This window comes from Marmota marmota, unplaced genomic scaffold, assembly GCF_001458135.2.
Source record: "Marmota marmota marmota unplaced genomic scaffold, marMar, whole genome shotgun sequence".
Classification (NCBI taxonomy): Eukaryota; Metazoa; Chordata; class Mammalia; order Rodentia; family Sciuridae; genus Marmota; species Marmota marmota.
In genome coordinates this window covers 1,127,489-1,146,150 of record NW_025999900.1, presented here as the reverse complement: position 1 = coordinate 1,146,150, position 18,662 = coordinate 1,127,489, and the positions used below count along the sequence as shown (strand labels likewise).

The 18,662-nt window shown below is 41.4% G+C and overlaps 1 protein-coding gene across 1 annotated transcript in view; it reads right to left on the bottom strand.

The window, feature by feature from the left end:
- The window catches only part of Prkch (protein kinase C eta), a 216,807-nt gene that overhangs the window by 80,267 nt on the left and 117,878 nt on the right, over nucleotides 1-18,662 (bottom strand). Inside the window, exons 5-9 of the mRNA XM_015489921.2 lie at nucleotides 17,388-17,476; nucleotides 15,768-15,897; nucleotides 13,302-13,429; nucleotides 9,752-9,895; nucleotides 9,424-9,597 (exon numbers count right to left, since the gene is read on the bottom strand). Coding sequence (XP_015345407.1) covers nucleotides 9,424-9,597; nucleotides 9,752-9,895; nucleotides 13,302-13,429; nucleotides 15,768-15,897; nucleotides 17,388-17,476 — 665 coding nt within the window. The remainder of the gene's footprint in view (nucleotides 1-9,423; nucleotides 9,598-9,751; nucleotides 9,896-13,301; nucleotides 13,430-15,767; nucleotides 15,898-17,387; nucleotides 17,477-18,662) is intronic.

Genomic DNA, 18,662 nt, shown 5'->3' with positions numbered 1-18,662 from the left:
ATCTGACCCTGGCAGAGTCTCAGTTACGTCAAGGGAAATTACACACACGTCCACAAACCATCTTAGCAAATGCCGAAGTGGCAGGTCTGTTCCACCTGTGAGTTGTCGTTGGTATCAATCAGCAAGGAGGCCAGTTACAATTAAGCAACCTCAAGGCCACTGTCTCAAACTCTTTTAACAGACCAAATATCTTGGCAGGCAGTCTTATCCAAAGAGACAGAGACAATGGAACAGTGTAGAGTTCAGCTTCTCTTTTGTACCATTCATTTTTGTGGCCCCATTTAGCAACAGAAAGTCTAGAAGCCTGAGAAGGCAGAAGACAAGGTCCCAAAAAAATCCCCCCAGATCTGGAGCCTGGAGATAGTCTCTGTACATCTTGTCCCCAGGGATCTCAGGCTGAGAAGAAGGCTGGTCACACATTTCCTCACCACCCCCCAAGAGCCAGATCCAGCCTGACTATGGATATAGACCCATAATTAATAATCTCAAAGAAAGATAAAACACTATTAAAAAGTTGGGAACATGCAGAGATGGGAAACACCATGTTCTGGCTCATTTTCTATTTTGATCTGAGCCAAAGGCAAACTATAACAAATGAACCATAAGCAGACCAAATTGTGTTTGTAGCAGTCATTGCTTAGGGAAAGGAGGAAACCTAGTTACAAACAGATAAGAGGAAATATCCTTAGGTATTTCATCAAAGTCCCCAAACTACATATTGTGAAAAAACTGCTTTTATTCCTCCCTAATGATACTATCCTTCTCAGCTACACATATTGCAGAGAGAAGAGATTTCCTGCTATGGTATAAAGGAAATGACATATAAATAATTAAGCTGGACAGCCTGATCAAGAATCCACATAATAGCTCTTGCTTGCTTTGTGATGTGGGGTAAACTGTTTAACTCCTCTGGACCCCAGTTTCCAGACCTTTAAAATGATCTTCCTAGTTCACTTTAGGTATTGAATAAGACATTTTGTTCAATAGATACTCATGGAACACCGGTCTGCAGTTTTAGAAATATTGGTAATCAGTAGAAGTACCTAGAATGTATGCTAGGGTCTCAGTGAACTGTTCTTTCATTTTTCAACCTTGACTTTTGCAAACCCCACACCATTCAGGGTCAAAAAAATTAATAATAATAATCAAGCAACTATGAGGAGGGTGACAGAGGCCTCTTGAGAACCCTTGCCTCTGCAGAGGGAAATGTTTTCCAGTTTTGGGCTGGACTTCTCTACTACCCTGCAGTCATGGGGCCTCTTCCCCTTGCCCAGGACATCACAGTAACTCACAATGCAGGGCCAAGTGTGCCTCCTCCTCCCCCAATCCATCAGTAGGGCAGCAATTGGGACACCAACAGGCCCAGCCATCCTGCAGATGATCAGCAATCACATGAGAGGACATGGCAGCTGGGGCAGAACAGGGCTGCAGGCGAGCTGCTGTTCCCACACGCCTGTCTGCAGCCAGACTGGGGAGCCTTTCTAGGAGTATTTCTGCCAACCATGAGGAAAAGGACACAGGTTTGGGAAGAGGAGCTTATCTGAGGTGGGGGCAGGGGGTGCTTCTAGAGGACAAGTGGGCTCTTAGCCAAGCCAGAATTTCAAGCCAGAGCTCTTGCCCTGAAGGTTGCAGCAGCATTACTTTCCTGGGGAAAGGCTGACCCATGACTTCCAGGGCCACGTGACCAAGCGCTGCACCTCTTCTCTAATTCACACACTCCTTCGCTAATATTTAACATAAAAACAATGGAGAAAACAATACAGAGGAAAGAATGTTACCCTTGAGTTCATGTGCTCAGGTCATTTCCCCAACATTTTTGAAGTCTACTGAAATCACTTGGGGCCAGGGTGTACATTGATGGTATTTAATTCTCAAGATTCCTGGACACCCCAACCTTCAAAAATAGATTTCGGCTTTGTTGACCCACATTTGAGGTGTGGAAAGCTCTGTTCCTGCCAGGAACGCCACCCTTGCAGGCTCACACCCTGAGCACGCCTGTCAGCAGCCCAGGCAGAAGCCAGCAGAAGGGAGGGCTCTGGGCCTCGACCTTGCAAAGGGGGTGACAGCAGTCTGCAGCCCACCCTCAAGGCAGTGGATTCATGCTCCAGTAACTTCCCAAGGAATGGGGCGTCCCTGGAATCATCATCGGGGCCTGCTACTGAGCAGCAGTTCTCAGGCGCTGGGCATAGTGTCTCATGTTTTCCAAATGGAACCTTTGCTCCCATAAACTGGGTCCCTGAACAAAGACTAAAGCATCTGACCAATATTTACTTTGCCACTCCCCCTTCCTGCTACTGCCCTGTCTTTGTTCCTTCCTCTCTCCCCTCCCCGCTCCCCCTTCCTCCCTTGGCATTAGCTGAGACTCCAGCAGGAGAACCCAAGTGGAGAGCCCATGGGAGGAGGGCAGCCGAGACCCAGATTCCAGGCCATAAATGCCAGGAGGCTCAGCGGCTGACACAACAGTCACTGATGAGGATAAAAGGAGTGTGAAGAGAGTTTATCTGGAAGCAGGAGGAGGGAGGCAGCATTTCCTAGGCCCAGGACCTTAAAGACCAAGAGCCCTCCTCCCTGACTGAAGGTGTTTTTTTTTCCTTCCCATCCCCATCTTTAAGAAAAGCAATCACACTACCAAATTTGATAAATAGAAAAAAGAAAAAAAATCCATAAGTCCACTACTTCAATACAGTCTCTGATAGTCACTGGCATAATTTTTTGCCAGTCCTTGTTTGTTTGTTTCAGGGAAGGGCAGGTTTACCAATATGCCGTCTTGGACAGAACTTGATATGAATTTCTCAAATTCATAGATTCTATATTGTTTCTTGGACTCTAACCTCCTAGTGTTGGATGTTGGACAAGTAACTTAACTCTTCAGTGTTTTGCTTCACTATTTGACAAAAATGAAGAGAATGATGATACATATCTTATTAGGCTATTGTGAGAATTAGACGCAAAGAATAATACATGATAGGTGCTCTCGACAATGTCTGGACATAATAATTAACTGCTTAATATATAACATACACTAACATAATAATATACAATAAAATCTTTTTTATTATGTTGTCTCCTTTTATTGGTTAAAAATCCTTGACAAGTAGTGTACGTGGGTGAACGTGTAAATACATGTATTTTTTTGTGTGTTTGGTACTGGGATTGAGCCCAAGACCTTGCACATGATCTACCATTGAGCTAGATCCCCAGCCTAGTCTATTATTTAAGTATGCCACATTGCTGGATGCTAAAGTTATTTCTAACATTTTCCCATTATAAATAATGCACTGAAGCCAACACAATCTTGAACAGAGCCAGAGACGTCACCCTACCCAACTTCAAAATCTACTATCCAGATTCAGCAGTCAAAATAGCATGACACTGACAAAAAAATAGACACATAGATCAATAAACAGAATACAGAGCCCAGAGATAGAACCACACATTTATGGTCAATTGTTTTTACACGTGGGGGGAGGGCAGTCTCCTTGGTAAATGTTGGGAAAATTGGATACCTACATGTAGAAGAATGAAACTAGGTCCTTATCTCACACCAGATACAAAAATCAACTTAGTATGGATTAAAGACTTAAAATATAAGATCCCAAACTGTAAAACTACTACAAGAAAATACAGGAGGAAAGCACCATGACATTGATCTTATCAATAATTTTCTATTAAGAAAGTTTCGACCCAAAAAAGTTTTGGCCCCAAAAGCACAGGCAATGAAAGCAAAAACAGACAACAGGATTCAGTCAAACTAAAAATCTTTGGTGCAACAAAGGAAACTATTGACAATGTGAAGAGGTCACAGGGAGAAATATTTGCAAATCATGTATCTGATAAGGAGCTAATATCCAAAATATACAAGGAATGCAAACAACTTAATAGGAACAAAATAAACAACTCAATTGAAAATAAGCAAAGAATCTGAACAGACATAAAAATAGCCAATAGGTGCATAAAAAATGCTCAGCATCACTAATCACCAGAGAAATACAAGTTAAAGTCACAATGAGATATCACCTCCTCAGAAACATGAAAGATGACACAGCCGGCAATGATATGGAGGAAAGGGAATCCTTGCACACTGTCAATGAGAATTTAAATTAGCCCAGCCTTTATGGAAAATGGTACCATGGAACTTACCATATGATCCATATTACCAGGCATACATTAGAAGAAAATGAAATCAGCATGTTAAAGAGCTAGCTATACTTTCTTGCTCACTGAAGTGTTATTCACAATATGGATGAATGGATGAGGATACGGATGAATGGACAAAGAACATTTGGAATTTCAACATGATAGAGTCTTATTCAGCCTTTAGAAAGAAGGAAATTCTGTCATTTGTAACATCACAGATGAACCTGAAGGTCATTAAGTGATATAGGCCTGGCACAAAAAGAGAAATACTACATGATTTCTCTTTTATGTGGAATCTGGGAAAGTGTCAAAGTAACAACTGAAAATTAAGCATCTTTATGTATAACATTTATTCTTTACACCATTGCCACAGTAGACTGTCAGAAATAAAATCAACAGATCCAAGAGTACAGTTTATGAGTCTTGATAGAGATTATCAAATTCTTCACAAAATATTAAAGTTTATAATGCTATCAGAAATGTATGAAGGTGCCAATTTAACTATATACATGCAAACAATGTACTCTAATGAAAAAAAATCAGGTGGTAAATGTATGGATTTATAAATCTATGTAGAAAACTCAATATATTCTCCAGTGTTTGAAATTTGCTTATCTTTTTTTTTGGCTAAGAACAAAAGAAGCTCCAAAATTCCTACATCGGGATGCTCATGATTGCCTCCCTGTGGGGAACTTTGCTGGCCACTGGGAAGCCCCGGGGCACCTGTCTTTGGCACAGTGAAGGGGGTGGTCGAGGTTACAATGAGTTGACTTGCTCTACTCTGGAGCAGCGCTTCACACTGTGTAGGAAGCATTTCTGGTTCATTTCCTCACTTGACCTCAGGGCGATTCTGCTTCCATTTTCATCATGGGAACCTTAGGACTCCAGTGAATTTCAGGACAGACTCAAGCTATTTAGAAGGAGGGGAACAAAGCTAGGATGAAACTCAGGTCTTCTGATCCCGAGAGCAAGGCTGTTTCAATCTCAGAAGTTTGAAGGAGGCACATAAACAACTGCTGGGTCAACCCCAAAATGTGGTGTAAGACTTCAGATGACCAAAGGGTCAGAGTCAGTCTGGCCCACCTTGTCTCCACACCTACAGTCCAGGGACCCTAAGCAATGCAGATTCCACAGGGCTGGACACCAGGGAGTCCTTTTCCTACAAGGGCCTTCCCAGGGAAAGACTATCAGACAGCTGGGGAGTGACTCCAGGGCCTCACCTAGACTCTTTCTCAGCTCTGCAGGGGAGTCTCCTTTGGGTCAACATCAAACACTGAGGAGTCTCCCCTTCAAGAAGCCAGGGCCTGAAGAACTGGGTAGTTAAAAAGTCATCATCTGTCTGCTGTCATTTCTCAAAGGAACCAACATTTTCTGTCCTTTATAGTTTGCTTTATAACAGTGAATGGGGATAGTTCCTGAGGATTTCTTGCAGATGGACACATAGTAAAGAAATGCCATGTACACTGACACTGTGCAGGCTCATAACTTATGAACCCGGGAGAAGAAAAATGAGAACAGCAATCTACCTTAGCATGAGAAAAACTCAATTGATTCTTTCAAGATGGCTCCTAACATTTCATTTATCATCTAAATTTAATGCAGGGGAGAATTCCCTTTATTTTTTGGGTTAGACACATGTATCGCAATGCATATATTTTTAAACCCCAATGGCAGTTACATGTGTTTCATATTTCACTGGTGGAGAAATAAAAATCACTTTGCAGTAACGACTGCCACCTTGTGGCCAAACATCAGACTTTCACTAGAAAAAAATACACTACATGCCAGTAGAGGCTTCAGCTACTAAAACTCTGGGAATCCCATGGGGCCGCTAAAATTTATAATCGTATATCATATAATTTATACCTTTTCTTGGAAAACTATGCATTCTATAGTCTTTGGGTTCCTAATCTGTCCCAGGTTAGTTTCTTGTTCCCTACTGTAACATGATGTAATTATTGGCGAGACATGTGACTGCTTATACAGAATCACGAGGATTTTCTTTTTTTTTTTTTTTAATTTTTTTTTATTGGTTGTTCAAAACATTATAAAGCTCTTGACATATCATATTTCATACATTAGATTCAAGTTGGTTATGAACTCCCAATTTTACCCCAAATACAGATTGCAGAATCACATCAAAGTTGGGTCAGACATACTTATTTATTTGCCTGAATCAATTCTAACTTGAGTTTTTGTTTGTTTTCAGTGTTGGGGATCAAACTTAGGGCCTTGTGTGTGCTGGGCAAGGGCTCTATCACCAAGCTATGTCCCCAGCCCATCAACTGGAATTTAGATTAGGGTCCCTAAATACCAGTCAACTGCCTGACTCAAGGTTATCAGCCAGTTACAACTATTAACCTAAAATCATAGGAAACCACCCAATCTGTTTGTCGGACCCTAGGAAAGGCAATCTGAGTGATAACCCAGATCTGCTGCTTGATTCATGGTATTCACCGTGGTATTCAGGAGGATGGAGCCTGAAATCCCCGCAGACAACCTGTCTGATCTTTCAGTTGTCTCTCTCAGACCCCAAAATGTCACCCCACTCTTCTCCAAGAAAACAGCTAGATGAGGAGGGTGAGGATGGGCGAAGGGCTTGCATTGGCAAAGGCGGAGCACAGAATATTGTTTGGAGGATATTCCAGGGAGCAGTGGAAGGCAGTGTAACACTGCAGCTCTAAAGGAACTGAGGACCCTGGAGATGGGAAAAGAATTAGGGGCAAGGGGGCAGGTCAGTCCCAGGACTTCAGGAGCCACTGAGGGCCACTGACAAAGAGGCAGTCGTCTCATGGAGCCTAGACCATGAAGCGTGAGGTGCAGAGGGAGGCTGGAGAAGCCATCAGCTGTCTCCCCCATCCTTTCCAACACTTGGGCAGCATCGGAGTGCACACTCTGCATGTCCTTTAATGCATCCTCCTATCTCCAAGTTCCAGTCTTCCCCATTCCACCTGTTCTCCAGTCTGCACATATCCCTTCCCAATACATGCAAGTGATCCTTAAACAGTAGACTGCTCAGTCTCACCCTCAGTCAGAGAAATGCAAGCTAGACCTTCAAAGATACCATTTTTAAAAAGCTCCCAGGTCACCAAAGCAATATATAGCATGCTGTGATGGGAAAGTGGGAGTAGGAGGCTTCCTCACTCACGCTTTGGGAGTGTGAACTCAAAAAACACAGCACAGCAGGTGGTAATAAAGAGAAGGTTAAATAACACACAACAAGTGGGGGAGGGAAGAACAGAATTTCAGTGGATTAGACAAAGGGGAATGAAAGGAAGAGAGGGAAGATGGGAATAGAAAAGACAGTAGAATAAATCAGACATAACTCCTTTGTTCATATATGAGTACACCACCAGTGAAACTCCACATCATGTACAACCCACAAGAATGGAATCCTAATTAAAATAAGTTATACTCCATATATGTAGATTATGCCAACACATACTCTACTGTCATGTATATCTAAAAAGAACAAAAAAAAAATACACACAAAAGAACACATTAAATAAAATGTGGCAAGCCCTTAAAATGGAATGGAATATCATACAGCCATTAAAAATTAAGCAGCTGGGTGTGCACAAATATAGAACAAGCTCCAAGACATACTATTATATTAAAAATAAAGAACAGAATCATGATGAAGTATATGACTGCTTTTGATTTTTTAAAAAAATAAACATGCATGCATATAGGTGGTATGCATGGTTTTATGGACAAAACATTCTCTGAACAGCTACACATGAAACTAATAAATACTATTTCTTTTGGAGAAATGATACAGATATTTGGAGGGTGCTTGTATATTGTAAGAAATTAGTTTCTTACAGTTAAGTAAATGCAATCTGAAAAATCATCACTCTGCTTCAATTTATTCCACGACTTTCCATTGCTCCTAAGATTAAAAACCAAACTCCTTAATGCATCCTCAGTTCCACCAGGCCCATCCTCAGCCTCAGAACCCCACACGTACTGAGCTGTATTCACACCTGATGTTCTCCCTCACCTCCAGATTTGTGTGCACTGTTTACCAGACGTGGCATATTCACCTTTATTCCCTTTGCCTAAGTAATTCAATTTACCCTTCTGGTTCCAGCTTCACTGTTAATTTTTATAGAACTGTGCATCAGCATCTCTGACCAGGTGAGATGCCCCTATCCCACTCCTAGGGCACCTTCTACTTCCCTGATGGAGCAGACCCAGAAGCCGCTCTCCCAGAATGCCTTTTGACAATAAGAAATTCCGACTCATCCATCAGAATCTTGGTCTCCTCTCAGGGTCCATTTCCATTCTTACCAATACCAGAAACTCAAAATTTGAGCCCAATTCTAAATAAGCAGCAGAGTTCCCTGCCTCGGGATGAACAGAGGTTGATGTTTATCTTGGCCAGATATTTGTTCTTCCAGCCTCCCTTGTTACTAAGATTAATTGGCCTACATCTAGGAAAAGTCTTTTAATCCTGATTAAAGAAGGGTGGTCCATGCAGCCCTTTGGTCTCTGCCGCTGTACTTCCTGCTTTGGTCATGTGAGGGTATGATATTGAGGGATGCTGCAAATACCCTGAGACCCCTGAGGGGAAGACAGGCTCAATGTCACTGGGCAATGAATGCAATCTTAGCATTGTTACCATCAGACTTCTCATCACATGAAATAAAGAACAAACTCTGTATTAATGAAATGAACCCATACTGTTTCTGTTTCAACCACTTTTGGTTGGGTATTCCATTAACCACAGCCAAAAGCATTCCTAATTGCCTTAACCTTGATAGGACAGACTCGAGTCCCAAATCAGTCCGTGGCATCAATCAAAAGATTTTGTTTGAAGCTGGGAAAAATGCCTCAGGATATTCCAAATCAGGGTGCCCTCTTGGGACTACTCTCTCAGAAGAGAATATTTTCAGACCCCTCTTCTGACCTCTTGTGCCTATGTCTGGAGTAAAATCAAGGCCAAATTCATCAAGAAAATCAGCCTAGAACATTTACTCTATTCTTAGTCTTTGTAAACTTCACTCTGCTAGAGAAAACACATAGGAAGAGTTCTTCATTCTTAGGACACACAGCCTTTGAGGTGAACCTTTCCCAGGACAACATGAAGGAAGGAGAGGTGAACTCATTAGTTTCTCTCTTTTCCCAGAGGGTGCCAGAAGTCCCCAACGTCTTTGGATGGTCCTACGTTCAGAACCATTCCAAAAAAATTTCTGATCCTCAACTTTATAAAATCCTCAAAATCTTATTATCTCAACTCCAATGATGGAGGCTGCAGAGTCAGTGAACCCGAGTCGTACTTACAGGGGTCTGGAAGCAGCAGAACAACTGGGTGAGGAAGGGGTGATTGCGGGCCAAAGACAGGATCCTCTTCTCAGTCATGGTGCATTCCACATCGTCATCCTGGAGGATCACGTCCTTCTTCAGCACCTTCACGGCATAGAGGTCTCCTGTTTCTTTTATCCTTGCAAGCATCACCTAGGGCAAAACAGGAGGGAGTGTGAGGGAGGCCTCTGTGGGTTCTTAGTGTAGAGGCACACAAGTGGATGGGTGTACACACAGACACACATAAAGAACATACATATAACATGTTTACATTAACCCAGACAGTTCAAGACTCATCAAGACTCACCTTCCCAAAACTCCCCTTCCCCAACACTCGGATGAATTCAAAGTTGTCGATACCAAATCGGTTGGAAGAATTAACCCCAACCCCATTTCCTTCTTTGGTGCCATCCTTTCCCTGTCTTCTTAGGGTCGATCTAGAAACAAGTTTCTACAAAGAAGAGAAAGAATATGTTAAGTCAGAAATTACAGTGTGAGCATGAAGTATGCTTGGATGGAGAAGACCCTCCTAGCTGGAGGCATTCCCAACCTTCTATCCAGCACACGTGGAAAGATCAGCTCAGCTCAGCTGATGATCAACACTACCTTGGCAGCAACTTCTGGATTGTGCCTACTTCTATGTGGAAAAAAATCATCATAAAATATATTTAAGCCAGGAATTTGCAGTTTGAGCTCAAATGGAGTGTATGGAAACATGGATGGATGCCTTAGGCTGGTCCCTCTGTGTTCTTTGCTGTGGCTTTTCATAGGGCTGTTGGAGTCTAGGAGCGCCACCTAGTGTCCACTTCATGCAAAGAGCGGTTTTCGTGTTTGTGCAGAGGATCAAGTTCCTGCCCCACATCAGCACACAAAATGAATGATGCAAAGTTTTTTTGTTTTGTTTTGTTTTGTTTTTACTACTTTTTAGTTGTTGATGGACCTTTATTACATTTATTTTATTTGTTTATATACGGTGCTGAGAATCTAACCCAGTGCCTCATACATGCTAGGCAAGCGCTCTACCACTGAGCCCCAGCCCCAGCTGTGATGCAAAGTTTTTAATACAGAATTTTAAATTATATAAGAGAAGTGAAAATTCAATGTGAAAATTGGAACAATTACAAAAGGTCCAAAGGATAAAATTTTAAATACCTAAAATTTCATCAGCCACTTCTCAAAACACATACAGTTTAAAAATAAAGAGACATGCATATTTTCATACTTTAGTAAATTTTTTAAAACATAATTATGTTTTATAACACATTTTTTTCTTTAAAAATTGGTGATGTGTGTTTTACATATCTTTAAGGATCCTTTCAGAATATGAAAGTTATTTATTTATTTATTTATTGTGGTGCTAAGGATGGAACCCAGGATCTCATACCCACTAGCAAAGTGCTCTACCACTGAGTTATATCCCCATCCTTAGGACATGAGCATTAATGGCTGTTCAATAATTCATTTTATGGACATATCATTATTTATTTAGTAATTTCCTTATTATTGAAAATACAGGCCATCTTCCATTTTTTAAACCACAGTGTACATAATACATGCACTCATACCACAGTGAACATACTTATATGCAAATCTTCAAAATAGGGTGGTTAATGAGTTCAGGCTCTGAAGGAAGCTGCCTAGGTTCAAGTAACTGCTCTGCAACCTAACCTGTGACCTTGAGCCAGTTACCTTACCCAGCCTCAGTTTCCTCTTCTGACAAAATTTCAGTTATAGCATCTGCCATACAAGTTACCATGAGAAATAAATGAACACGTAGCACAGATTGGTGCCTGTCAGTCAATACACTTCAGCCACGCTGTCATTACCATTATCTATTTTTTTCAAGTAACTTTTTGGAAATGAAATCTGTTAGGCCAAAGTATGAACTTTGAAGACTTTGCACTCTACAAAGATGGGCTAATTTACATATTCACCAGCTTCAGTTTCACCGCCCGGTACCAGCAGTAAATGTGGTCACGTTGGTCAGATCCTGGATCCTTGATGCCCCTTCACAGAGAGGAGCTACCCAAAGGCAGGTGACTTTTGCAATTGCCACTTTGGGACATTTATAAGGCAATCTACCATAAGATAACAGATCAAAATCTAACACCCTGAAGATTTTGACCTATTTAGCTACACAAAGCTTATCTGGGGCAGCTTCTAACTATTGATGCCAATAAACCCACTGTTCAGCTGCCTGAAACTTCAAGGGTTTTATTCAACCCCATAAAACAGTGATTGCAGATACAAAATGGGTATCTTAAAAATCCAGTGGTTTTAACAGTTCCTCCTTTAAATCTCTCATTACAGTTTTTTCAAAGATAGAAAAGTGGTACCAGCTTAAATTTCACTTCCTTCACTTACATACTTTGCCTTGTTGGGTGTGCAACAGCTAGAAAACTCCAAGGCTGTGTTTCTCAGTCTTTTTTGTTTTAAAACACATTCTTCTCTTTTTTTTTAGACTTAAAGTTCTCCTTTTAATGTTGTAAAGTCATATAGCAAGTAATCCTGATTTTCCTAGCATAACATTAACTAGCATAACATTAAAGATACTTAGTTCAAACAAGAAGGGATACTACCCACGTCTAGAGATTGTATCATTTGGCTTATGTCATTCCCTCTGTGCTTTAGAAGCCCTGGCTCAGGCTGAAATCCTCATTGTCCTCTCTTTAGGAACAGCTGTCTTATGCACTAGAAATCTCTCTCACTGGTTTAACATCCTATCTGCCTCTCCCCATAAGACAGACGGACTTGGAATTTTCTGGTAACTTTCGTCAAATCAAGAAACACATTGTCAATACAAGTCCCTTGTCTACTAGACAGAAGCCTTTCACTAAAAAGGAAACGAGCTGGTTAGTGTTGACATTTTATAAGTTACTAAGAACTTCACAGTGATTGCACTTCCCTTCCCACATACCCAGAGATTAGGCAACAGTTTGATTTAGAATTTTCCAGAACCATGTATAAGGCTACACCTTACAGATCTCACAGCCATATAGCCATGGCTATTTCTCTGCAGACGTTGGCCAGGAAGGCAGCAATAAGAATGTGCCTGGGAAGCAGCCAAGGCTCTAGCCAACAGAGGTCACCCAGGGAGCCTGCATGACAAAACACATCCAGGGCCACTGACCAACTCCACCCACTCCACAGAGCCCAGAGGAAGGAACTCCTGTCAGTTGCTGAATGCAAGAGATAAATTCACAGTCCATAAACAAAAATTGCAGAGCTATTAGACTTCAGGGCAGTGGAGAACCACAGAGATTTTCAAGTTCAACCCCTTCAGAGAGGAGGAAGTTGAGGCTGGTTGCTACTGATCAACTCTCCTGCCCAGTCCCTAGACAAGGGCATAACCAAGGCCTCTGAGTTCTAAGCTTTTCACTCAACCATACAGACAGTAAGATGATTCTTTTCTTTCTTTCTTTCTTTCCTTCCTTTCTTTCCTCTCTCCTTCTTCTTTCTTTCCTTTCTCCCTCTCTCTCTGTCTCTCCCCCGCCACCCCCCGCCCCGCTTTGTGGCTGTATAACCAATGTGATCCTGCAATCTGTACACGTGGAAAAATGAGAATTCATTTGAATCAAATGTATGATATGTCAAGATCATTGTATTGTCTTGAGCAACTAACAAAAAAAAGAAAGAAAGAAAACAAAAATCTTTCTGCCACCTCCTGGTATCTCTGCATGGTTGTTATTTCTAGTAGCATAACTATACATAAGCTCTTATTTGTGGAACAAAATGCTTTTTTAAAAAATGCAAAACCTCTGTTTAATGTATCTGCTGAGAATAGAAACTTTGATGGTGGGGGTCACCACATCTAACAACTTTTAAATTGCAATACATGAAAAGAAGCAAAGTCTCACCGAGGTTGGAGAGATATTTCCAGGCTGGAGACCCATCCCTGCCAGGGTCTTGGCAAGCTCCACCGCATTTACCCCACAGTTAGGGGCCACATTTGCTTGACATCGAATATGTACATTCATTTTACATACTGGAGGGAGAGAAAATAGAACACACGGTCAGAAAAGAGCCAGGTTAACATGTGCTTTAACAGAGAAACTTTACAACCTGAATGAGGAGGACAAAGGAATTATGCAAGACGAACACTGTCATCTCATAAAATTAATCTCACACTTGTAAAAATTCCTGACATTTTTATCTATTTCTGTTTCGTGCAGAAGCAGAAATCCTGGTCTTCTAAAGAAGAATAGATTTCAAATATATTTTAATTCTACCGTGACTTGATGAAACATATTCATATAAATTACAAGTAACAGTCATTTCTGACTTCCCTTCGTGATCCAATATGAAGACAGCTCACAAATAAAAAGGATGTCCACTGACTACTCTTTTCCTTCTCTCTCTCAACAGTGAAATGAAAGGCAGCAGTCTAAATGCCACAATAGAGACCACTGTTCAAACAGGATGGAAATGGTGTTTCTGAGAGAAGAGCCAGCCATGACGTCAAGTTTTCTGAGTATTGTTGTGGTTGGGCAGCTCTCAGAGCTCAGCCACACATCCTGTGGGGCTGTGGTTCTGAGAGTTTGCAGCCTGTAGTTCTAACTGTTTTATGGCAGAAGAAAAAGGCAACTTTGCAAACGTTTGAAGACCAGGGTAAATGGCAGGTGGAAGAAACCAGCAAAGTGAGCTTTTCCTTGTGCTCAGGAAGCTGACTTGGAACATTGAAGGCTCTGAGGTTCAATCAGGAGAAGTAAATTCTCAGACTCTTTTTCTTAATTTTTTAGTTTTAGATGGGCACGATACCTTTATTTTATTTATTTATTTTTATGTGGTGCTGAGAATGGAACCCAGTGCCTCGAACATGCTAAGCAAGTGCTCTACCACTGAACTACAGCCCCAGCCCCTCAGACAGATTCCTGATATGGGCCCTGCTGATGGGAGGTAGAACTGAAGCTACATGCAACCAATTTCTATTTTATGGAGTCAGCCCTTCTTTGGAAGCATGCACAAACCCAGGTTTTATGGGACTTGAATTGCTGCAATTTAGGAAGCCCTAAGAAAAACCATGCTAAATAAAGTAGAGAGGGAATCTTAAATTTAACCTTCATAGCTTCATGGAAAATTCACCTCTCTCAGGAAGACTAGATAAAGCAGACACAAAGGCCTACAAGTGGCCTTTCAAAGCCATCTCAGGACGATGAAAACAAACATTACAGGAGCTAGAGCACTGCAAGCTTGTGGTCCTCAGGCCACCAGGTACAAAAGCAATGCAGATGAAGCCCTGCATGGCTCTGCACACAAGCAACAACCCAGGAAAGCAGACAGTGACTGGCGGGTTGGACACTCACACCTAGATGAGACCATCAAGCTGAGGTCAAGCAGCAACAAAACCCCAAACTCTAAAAATTATACATGAGCAAGCTGTTATTTTGGTTTTGTGAAAAAATAATTATTAAATGGTGTTCTAAAAAGGTTGAAGAATTTGCTCTTTTAAATGACATGTGATTGGTCCTTTTGTCTATAGAAGCAGGTTTGGTAAGTCTAGGCAGAAAATAGAAGTTGGTTAGACAGACAGACAGACACATACACACACACACACACACACACACACACACACCAATTCTACCTCTTCCATTGCTCCCCTGGCCCAGAGACTCAGGAGGCATCTAATAAGGCTTCAGGTGCAACCCACAACAGATCATTATGTCTCAATGGGAGATGACTCAAGGCTAATTCCTTATAGGACAGGGGTCAGCCCTCAATGCCATAGAGCCTTTGCAAGGGCAAAAGCTCCAAAAGGTGCTGAGCCCAGTTGGTAAGATGCAAGCCCACAATCAAAGCTTCGGTGTTCTCTATTCCACCTACTCCTACAACCTCCTTTAAAGAACTCTTGCAGAAGACCCAGGGCAGCTCCTGCTAGGCTTTGACAACTCCACTCCTCCTTATTTCTGGTGAGGGCATCAGACCTACTCTCCCACCAGTTCTTACTCATAATGCAATCTTCTCTCTTGGCCATCTCACCTCCTCACCTCCCACCATTTCCACCTCTAACCAACATCCCATTTTTCTTCTTTCAAATACCTATTTAAAAACATAATGCCTAGTCTGCACTCAACAACAATTAGATGATAGGCAGCTAGATTATTGAATTTAACATTTGGCTTAATGTTCTATGTTAATTTAGGGATCGGATGTAGTTCTCTTCACATGCTTGACAAGGGGCACATAATATAAAACCATTAAGATGCTAACATACAACATATCTAAAACTCTCAGTCCTAGGTCAGATACTGAGCCTACAGAACTATGAAATCTAGTAGGATGATGTTCTCATGAAGAAGTGGGTTCCCAGAACCTCAGCATCTCACTTTTACACTGAAGTCCTTGTCGCATTATGCCCCAGAGCAGGGAGCCACAGTGATCGCAAAACGTTGGCACTTTGTAGTTGTGGATGCTGAATTTGTGTGGGATGTTGATTCCAAACCTCTGTTCAGCAATCTGGGGGGAAAAAACCCGAGAGGACAAGAATTAAAATTTCATATCAACTCTTTTATAAAAACGATAACAGGAGCCTACCAAATGCAAAGTGTTACAATGACATTTGAGCTGGGTATATTATTTTACTATACTCAGCTCCCATTAATTACTTAGTACATTTTCTAATGAACAAGACATGACAGATATGTGAGGTGTATATTAGAACATCCACCATTTGTAGAGATAAATAGAAATCAAGATTTTCATTTTGTCTTTTATATTCAAGCCACAGATCTCTCCCTGCCAATCCCCTCAACACCCAATCCTATTTCCTAGAAGGTTTTGACTTCAAGATTAAATGGGTCTTTTATACCCTATATAATTTGTTATCACTATAAGTTTTAGATGTTGTGTCACAAGGGGGAACAAAAAGAAGGCACTCAGAAGACATGGAATCACAGAAGGAAGTCATTCTAAAGCGACATTAAAGTGGCCACATTATTCAGCCCTTCCAGCCTTTGTCTGGCATTTGCATTCTAATAATCAGAGCCCAAAGTTCCTGGTTTAATCTCACATACTGTTTCTGGCAAATAATTACACTAGCTGTATGCTCTATGGCCTACTTTGTAATTTGAAGCAATAATGACAGGTCCGAAAATGACAAGGAGGAGAGCAATTATTATTCCTATTGAGTCTTTTCAGCCCTCTTTCTCATAAAAGCTGTGGCTCATACCTCCCTGTATGAACTCCTTAACAATCCTGAATGTGTACATTAAACAACCACTGCGTCCAAGAGTCAGATTTTCCAAAGCATCTGCAAATCCATTGCTAAGTGTCAGCGATACTCCACTGCTTTTCCCACCAGAATTTGAAATGTGTGCCTATTCTAGCCAAATGCAATATGAGGGGCAGAAATGAAGTCCCTGTTTTTACATACAGGTATATATCCTTCCTGAAATTTCTTAAGAGGTTGGAGGAGGCCAACAATCTCTTAGGAAGCAGAATGTGCAGTTAACAATATACTTGTCAATTCTATTTCATTTAAACCCCTACAAAATAAGCATAAGGGGAATATTGATCCTGTTTTCCGACTGCAACACAGAGAGGTTATGGGCCATCCTGAGCTCACAGAGAAGATCACTAATAAAGGCTAGATTGGGCATGCCAATCTGGGTGGTCAGCCCTACAGCTGTCTCCACATTAGTAAAATGGATCCATAGAGCTTCTGCCCAGCTGATCACTTGCCCCTCAGAAGGCAAGGCCATGCAACACAAGAACAGAAATACAAAATGTAATAACATTTTTAAAAAGGAAAGAAATTTCAATTCTAATACCATCCTGGGCTCACAGATTGTGGGAGGGAAATTGGGGAGGGGAGAAAAAGACATTCAGAAGGAGGGAGGGAAGAAGGGAGAGAGAGCATGCATGCATGTGTATATACAAACACACACACACACACACACACACACACACCCTGTAGGTGCTTAATCAGCAAACTAATAACCTTTTACCTTTGAATCCACTTTGTTGATATTGTTTTGGCAAGTACAGGCTGTAACAATTAGATGATGGCAGCGTTTATGGACGACACAGGTGCACACTAGGAAATTAAATCCAGCAATTACACATTTATCAGATGCTCACAGTCCCGCCAGTTGCAGCAGAGTCAACGAAGGCTGCACCAGGCCAAAGTGACTCAACTTGGACATCTGCCCCCCATGGTGGCAGCCAGCACTCCCATGTTCCTGTCTCTTTCACCATATCTTAACAGAGATCTTCGCCCATGCTCAAATTATCTTTCTTCAAGTCCTGAGCTTATTTCCTCCTCCAGAGGGCTCTTCCCACAGTATAACTCTGCACCATGATTTAAAATTTCCAATGGCATCTCATGGAATGGCCAATCAATAGTGCTCAAAATTTCTAGCCAGGTTTCAAACCCTCTAGAAGTTACCCCAGTCTACCTGCTATCTTTCTTCTATGGGATCATTTGTTCCAATAAAAACAAAGTTAGTTAATATTTTTTAGAATGCATCTTCACCCTTTTCTAAACATTACCTATGTCCTTTACCATCTCTAGACTATCAACTAACTAAATCTTAAGTTTATAAGATACAACTAATAAAAGGAAAAAACCTCTTCCACCATGCAGCTTAGGAGGCTGAGGAAGGAGGATCGACAGTTCAAAGCCAATCCCAGCAATTTAGCAAGACCCTAAGCAACTTACCAAGACCCTGTCTCAAAATAAAAAATAAAAAGGACTGGGGATGTGACTCAGAGGTTGAGTACCCCTGGGTTTGATCCCTGATATCAAAAATAGATAAACAAACAGACAGAAAAACTTCTTCCATGAAAATAGCCTATGTCTGGTCCCCTTCTACACTGAAACCATCTCTCCCTCCTCTGATCTTCTATAGCCCTTAGCCTGACCCCTCACATCAAGCCTTCCACATGCAGCCTCACCATGCCTAGAATTCCCAGCATGATGCCTTGTGCTGAGTAGGTATCCACTAAACGTTTGCTGAATGTCTCAATCAATTGCCTGAATATTTAGAACAGATTTCTGAGTAATATTTTTTCCTCATTTTCATCCAGATAACTGACACAGTGCAGATGGAATTGAGCTTGTCATTAAAGGATAAACACACGTGTTGAAGCAGTATAAAAATATACATCTCTTTAAGATCCCTCAAGACATGTGGAACATGTCAGCAAACAGCACTAGGCCTGAACACACATCTAGCTTTCACCAGGTTGAATTCTGGGGACTGCCACATTGAAAGTGCTCA